At 46.6% G+C, this 7,541-nt stretch overlaps 1 protein-coding gene across 2 annotated transcripts in view; it reads right to left on the bottom strand.

Moving 5' to 3' along the window:
* The window catches only part of RNF128 (ring finger protein 128, E3 ubiquitin protein ligase), a 59,686-nt gene that overhangs the window by 8,663 nt on the left and 43,482 nt on the right, over positions 1-7,541 (bottom strand). For both annotated transcript variants that reach the window (XM_018558484.1, XM_018558485.1), the window contains exon 4: positions 4,480-4,562. In XM_018558484.1, the coding sequence (XP_018413986.1) occupies positions 4,480-4,562 (83 nt within the window). The remainder of the gene's footprint in view (positions 1-4,479; positions 4,563-7,541) is intronic.

The raw sequence follows: 7,541 nt of genomic DNA, 5'->3' as shown, positions 1-7,541 counted from the left end.
AGCAGGGATGTGTCAGCGGCGCGCTGGTCAGACGAGAGGAGCTCCAGGTGGGGTTGTAATTATCGGGCAGGCACCTCTAAGTCAGCTAAATTAGGACCCCACCTGGAGCTCCTCCCACTGGACCAGCGCACCGCTGCCTCGTCCCTGCTCCGGCACAGTGAATCACAGTAAGTGAGGGGAGATTTGTGGGGATTTATTACGGTAACCAATTATGTATTGTCTATGTAATTTTATTGGTATCCATCTACCATTAGCTGCCTCATTTCCCACCCTCAGCTTATATTTCGGGTCAATACTTTTACCCAATTTTTTGTGGTAAAATTAGGTACCTCGGCTTATATTCGGGACGGCTTATACTCGAGTATATACGGTACCTTAATAATGTACCTTTTACTACATTGTAATGATATGTGTATCAATGCATTGTTTCAAATAGAATTTCTTGAATCTTTGTAAATGTTTGATGTGTATACCTTTTCTATATACCTGGGGTCACGTAAAAATGTCCTTGGGCAAAAAGGGGTCACGAGTGGGAAAAGTTTAAGAAGGCCTGGGTTAGAGCACCCAGACTGCAGAATGCTGCGACCAAAGCTAACGGTAGTAAGAAGAGCCGGATCCACCCTATAGTGACTCATGAAGGTGTTCCGTGACGACCATGAGGCGGCCCTGCAGATTGTTTTGGCTGAGACCTTCGCATATGCTGCCCAGGAAGCTGCCATCCCTCTCGTGGAATGAGCCCGTATTTCCTCAGGTGGTTGTAGACCTTTGATGGAGTAGGCTTTTCGGATGATTCTCACTAGCCAGGTTGCAATGGTACGTACAGAGGCCGCGTTTCCCCTCTTGGCCCCATAGGGAAGGACTAAGAGGTTATCCACCAGATAAAATGGTTGAGTAGAGCTCAGATAAGCCCGCAGCGTGTTGGCCACATCAAGCGCATGCGGATCTCCCATCTCGCCATGAAATGCTGGTAGAACAATCTCCTGATTCAGGTGAAATGAAGGTGACCTTCGGAAGGAATGAGGGATGCGTCCTCAACACGACCCTGTCCGGATAGAACGTGCAAAATGGCTCTGTGGCCGCCAGAGCATGCAACTCCGACACACGTTTAGCAGATGTGATCGCCAGGAAAAAAGTAGTCTTGAGGGTGATATCCCAGAGAGAAGGCGTAGGGTGTGGATAGAAGGGAGCATGCTGCAGAACATCCAGCACAAGGGATAAATCCCATTGCGGAAACAAGGAACGTACAGGGGGATGAAGTTTCAGACATCCTTCAGGGAAACGTATGATCAATGGATCGAGAGCCCACCTGGACCCTGACAGGGCTGAACTGGCCGATACTTGAACCCAGAGAGAATTCCAGCTGAGACCTCTATCCAGACCGGACTGAAGAAAGTCAAGGACATGATTGACCGTGGGGTAACGGGCGTCAAACCCGCCAACCACCGCCGCTGCTGAGAACTGGTTCCACACCCTCTGATCAGTAGCATTGGTAGAGTGCTTGCGTGCGGTTAGCAACGTAGCGATAACTGCCTGGGAGCATCCCAAGCTGGAGAAACGGTCCCGCTCAATCTCCAAGCCATCAGATGCAGTGCTGCTGGAGCTGGGTGCAGGAAGGGGCCATGGAGCAGGAGATCGCTGCGACATGGTAGAGGAAGTGGAGGCTCCATGCTGAACTCCAGTAAAGGAGGGAACGATGGCCTCCTGGGCCAATATGGAAGGATTGCAATGATCACTCCTGGAAACATAGCCACTCGCTGAAGAAACCTCGGTATGAGAGAATAGGGAGGAAACACGTAAACCAGAGCAAAGGACCACGGGCACATCAGAGCATCCGTTGCTACTGCTTTGCTGCACGGAAAGCGGGATACAAACCGAGTGGTCTTGCTGTTGTCGGGTGTCGCAAACAGGTCGAGCTGGGGTAGGCCCCAACAAGCGGTCACGATGCCGAAGACCTCATGGTTTAATTCCCATTCGTGGGGATCCACTGTTGCCCGGCTCAGGTTGGCAAGGCTGTTCTGACTGCCAGGAAGGTAGATCGCTGAGAGATTTTGTAGATGAACCTGTGCCCAGTGCATAAATCGGCTCGAGCTCCCTCAGCATAGAGTGACTCTGTGTACCCCCCTGGTGGTGAATGTAAGCAACTGCCGTCCGATTGTCGATTTTCAACTGAACAGACTGTTGCTGGATGATCGGGAAGAAGGCCAGGAGGCCCCTGAATGCTGCTCTCACCTCCAGGATGTTCGAGGGCCTGCCTTGAGCCCGGAAGGCCCACCTGCCCTGAGCTGCTAAGCCCCGGCAGTGTGCCCTCCAACCGTGGAGGCTCGCGTCCGTGGTGATCACCACAGGCTGTGGAGGACAAAGAAGATGATGATTGATGAGATTGGCCTGGCGAGTGCACCACCAGAGAAACTGCTTCATGCCGACTGTGATGATAATCTTCTGGCGTAAATCCCACCTGTTACACTGCTTGACCTGCTGCTGGTGCATAATAGTCGAGGAGGATTGGGATAGAAGAAGGTATCGTCCAGATAATGAAAAATGCGAATGCCTTGCAGCCGGATGTGGGCAATCAGTGGAAGGAGAAGCTTCGTGAAGGTGCGGGGAGCAGGTATCCCTTAAAGGTGGCCATACACTCTACAACCATCGCAAGACTTTAGACTTGCGATGGTTGTAAAGGGATTAAAAAAAACGTACGATCTGCCTATCTTGGACAGGCAGATCGCACTCTCGATCATCGCAAGCCCGCACCCCTGAGGGGCGGGCTTCCGATGACCGCAATGCTGAACGGGCAGTGTGCGCGTGCGCACACCGGCCCGTTCAGCATTTATCTTCCGAGCACCGTTCTAACCAGCCGAGAATCGTACGATTCCCGGCTGGTTTTCGAACATGCTGGTTCGACAGAAGACGTGCGACCGTACAGTAGAAACGGTCGCACGTCTCCGTTCACACTGCTCGATTATCGTACGAAAACCCGATCGCATACGATTATCGTACGATAATCGTGCAGTGTATGGGCACCTTAAGGCAGCTTGCTCAGCCATTCCTAATGACAGAGGAAGGTAGCCCACATAAAACACAGGGAATATAGTGATAGTGATAGTTCCATAAGAGCAAAAGAGACTTACTGGAGCAGTGCAGGGAAAAGGATGATCCGCAGGACACAGTCGTCCAAACATCGTCCAGTGGAAGCAGCAGGCTGCCATTAACGAAAATCCCCGAAATTTAACGAAAACGCATGCGCAGTGCAGACCGGAAGCCGACGGGCGCCATCTTGGAATCCCCTAAGCATTGTGCAAGCGCGAGACGCCGCGGCTGCGCAAAGACTACATACTCACCTCGTCTCTTGGAAGTCAGTCACCGCCGAGAAACCTGATGGGCGGAGCCATCCCCGCTGACCTGCTCCAATACGAAATAAGAGGAGGAGAGACACGGCCGGCCGGGCCTAGGAGACAGAGGAAATGGCTGGAAGATAGGTAGGTGCAGCTGTTCACCGCATCGTTTGTGGATCTAAAGGGATGCGCTGTCCTACCCCAGGCAAGAGCTATTCAAGCCCATAATAGCAGGGTCTACAGTGCAGGGGAGACCCTGCCAGGGAGGCCACAGGACGGCCGGTAAGGGAATCCATGAAGGGGAAACAAATAAAATAAACTAGCTATCACGGTCCTATGGCGAGGACAGAAAAAAAAAGAATGAGGAAGGCCTGGAGGGGGCCAGAATTTATCACGTGTCCTGTGGGTTAAGAGGGGCGGACCTTAACCCATAGTGTGCTGCCGAGATGCCCCAGGAAAAGTAGTTACATTTGTGTATATATGCACTCAACAGTGCCATCTTGTGGCATATGAAAACAAATTTAAAAATACATTACCTTGTACAAAAACAACTAAAAAAAATAAAAAAAAAAGTTCTTTTCTACATTCCTGCACAAAATGAACATTCACAGATATTTGCAGGATAAACAGCCCTACTAAAAGTTTATGAATAGACCACTTTAAGTCAAACCCTTTGTGGGAACCCTTGCATTTTATGGCTTAAGGGAGAGAACTATATTCAAACATTTAGAACTCTACTGCTGATATTACAGTTTATTCGTTCAGTAGTACTGGGTATATATCATGTGTATAACAAATCGCAAGTACTTGATTTCGAAACTTTGCAATTTGGCACAGCAATTTTTTTTATTGCACAGTATTACTCTAAGCTTCTTCTTATGAAGGCAAACAAGTTACTTAGCATGGACTAAGATGAAAATAACATCTAATCTGCATTAAAGCCCTGGAGTTTTAACGCTGTGCTTAAGTAGTCGTGTGTCAGCCATTAGATGATATATGCATGGGGTGTAGAACAATAACAATTCTATGATAAATGTAAATATATGCTGCAGGAACACATTTAGTAAATGTAAAAGGCTTGTTATTAGAACATGCCGCATATTTGTATGCTCAGATAGAAAAGTTGTGATTGTTTGCACAAAATACTTACTTGCATGTTAAAACACGCACAACATCATTTGGCTTGTATGTTTCGATACAAACAGCACAACTATCACCATCTGGTCCAAGTACCTAGGGAAAAGTTGAAATTATTTTTTATTTATTTTTTATTATTATTACTACAGGTATTTATATAGCGCCGACAATTTTACGCAGCACTTTACATAGTTGCACATTCTCATCAGTCCCTACCCTCAAGGAGCTTACAATCTAAGGTCCCTATCTCGCATTCACACACAGAGGGCCAACCTAAGGTGCCCATACACCTTACAATTATCGCAAGACTTTTATTAAGTCTTGCGATGGTTGTAAGCTAATTAAAAGCTTGTGTGATCTGCCCATCTTGGACAGGCAGATCGTACTTGCGATCATCGAAGGCCCACCCCGCTGAGGGGCGGGCCTACAATGACTGCAATGCCGAACAGGCAGTGCGCGCATGCGCACACTGGCCCGTTCTGCATTTGTTTTACGAGCAGGCCACAAACTCAGCGACAATCGTACGATTCTCGGCGGGTATTTAAAGCCTGCTCGTAAGACAATCGTACGATAATCGGCAGGTGTATGGGCACCTTTAGAGAGGATCCAATTAACCTACCAGCATGTCTTTGGAGTGTGGGAGGAAAGCCACACAAGCACAGGGAGAACATGCAAACTCCTTGCAGATGGTGACCTTGCCAGGATTCGAACCGGGGACCCCCAGTGCAGCAAGGCAGAAGCACTAACCACTATGCTGCCTAATGCACAGTGAAATGCAATGAGACACTGAAAGAGCACACACACACACGCCATTGCCAAGTGGTTCTAATAGGTTGGATTGTATATTGGATTGGATTATAGCCTGTATATCAGGTTCTCCCTAATGTTTATCTTTATGAATACCTGCCCATGCCAAATTCCTGACAGTTTATTAAAATGAGATGGAGGAAGTTCAGAGTAATAATTATGTTTTTCTAAAATGTTGATTTATTGATCACCATTAAATCTGATATAAACAGACACGCATAAACAAATATTGTCTTTATACAAGGAGGTATGTGTATTTTTACTTGAATTTTGGTGTGCTTTGTATATTTCTTCTAGGTCTCTGTGCAGCCATCCAGAAGCTCAGAGTAATAAAGACCAGTCATTGCTGCGCTCTCACCTTTTGGAGTGTGATTGGTCTTGTCTCCGCCCCTCTTGTAGTTTTCTGCAGGCAGCCTGTAGTGCAGGGGTGGGCAACTCCGTCCCTCCAGCTGTTGTAAAACTACAAGTCCCATGGAGGCATTGCAAGACTGACATTTACAGGTATGACTCACAGAGGCATATTGGGATTTTTAGTTAAAGCACAGATGGAGGTCTGGAGTTGCCCATCACTTCTGTAGTGGATAGAGCTGCACAGCTCTGCACAACACAGGGATGATGCCATTGCTACTTGTGCAAGGTAATAGCGGAGTTTTCAAAAGGCATTCTGTGCACATAAAGTGGTTTTATACTTTGTGGTTATAAAGGCATATTTTTTTAATGAAAATATTTGTGCCTGGAGTTCAACTTTAATTTTGGCCCATTATCAAGCTGCTTAGATTAGTCTGTGGTTTCAATAAGAATGGCTGGCTTCATACACAAACAGCAGCACATTTCAGGCATTGGGCATGGTTGGGGAGCAGCTGAGGCCAACACAGAAACTTCAGTAAGGTTTCAAAGTGTCAGGTTGTGATGCAGTAAATAATTTAGGATTGTGTTCTAATAATCATTAGTCTAGAGCTCATCTCGGTGCCTTCCTTTTCCGGTGACAACTACTCCTCTATTTCTTGTACAGGTGTCACACAAAAAGTGAGGGAAAATCTTAGTGTCACTTTAAGTATAACTTTCCCTTTAACATAAAAAAGAGCTGCTACTTATCCAGAATCGCAGGTAAAAGGGTTTCTGTTATCACAGTTCCGTGAACAGTAATGAGTTATTACTTAACAATAACAAGTAAAAATGAAGACCTTATCAATAATCTGATGAAACTACGTTATCTCTATGGGCAAAGTTTTGCATGCAGCGTGTGAACAGGTCTGCAGGTCTTGAACAACAACAAGTGGCCCTATGTGAATTGAAAAGATGTAGATCACTCCAGGGATCTTATGCTGAGGTCATACAGGAGGAAAGCAGCTTTTCCTGCTGTGACTCACAGGTCTGCTCCCTCTAGAAAAGACGACTTGTTTACAATGTAGATTTATGAACTTCTGTTTGATTAAAAAAAAACAAAAAACAAAAAAAAACACACTTTATTCTCTTCTTTTGGGCATCTTTTACTGCTGTGAAGATGTATAAAGGTACTGCAGGGACTATCACTTTTTTTAAAGTCTTGTTTAAAAAGAGAACTAAAGCCGAACCTTTTTTTGGTTTTAGTTCTCTTTTGGGTCACAGGAGTATATCTACTAATGTGCTTCTGTGATCCAAAGTCATCAGATAGCAGCCTACTGCCTGTATTTGTGATATTTGTGACAGCACACAGTCTGATTGACAGCTGGCTCTGCCGCTCTAAAGCCAGAGCGAGCTGTGCACGCCCCCCCCCCCCCCCCCTCCCCCCCCCCCCCCCTCCCATGTCTGTCCCTCCAATGAACACTGGAGAAACAGTGAGGGGAAATCCCACTGTCAGTCGTCGCTCTCTGCAGGGAGAAGCCGTGAGCTGAGCGATCATCGGTTTGTGATCACTCAGTTCTCGATCTATAGAGCAAGCGTGTGACAGCTGCAGTGTTCCCACCCTGGCCATTGGGAAGAGTATATTTTGCACTCGCAGTACCCCTCCTTTAAATCCGAATTCCAGGCCAATTAAAATACAATGAAAAAAACTCTCCTGCCGGTATGTGTTAAACTATGAATATGTGTGTAAACCTGTAACAATCTAGTTTTCAGTATGATAGCACCATGTCTCACTGTATACAGAACTTCTAAGCAAATCATATTTTTTGTCATTCAGTTGAAAACTTTATCAGGAGATCCTGACAACTTCCTGTTGCAGGCTGAGCTTCGGCCTCGCAATTAGCAGCACCACTGCACTGCTAGTTAGAAGCTGATTGGTTGCCA

This window comes from Nanorana parkeri, unplaced genomic scaffold (genome assembly GCF_000935625.1).
Source record: "Nanorana parkeri isolate BGI_ZX_2015 unplaced genomic scaffold, ASM93562v1 scaffold342, whole genome shotgun sequence".
NCBI classification, from domain to species: domain Eukaryota; kingdom Metazoa; phylum Chordata; class Amphibia; order Anura; family Dicroglossidae; genus Nanorana; species Nanorana parkeri.
Note: the sequence above shows the minus strand (reverse complement) of the source record. Positions and strands in the feature narration are given on the sequence as shown.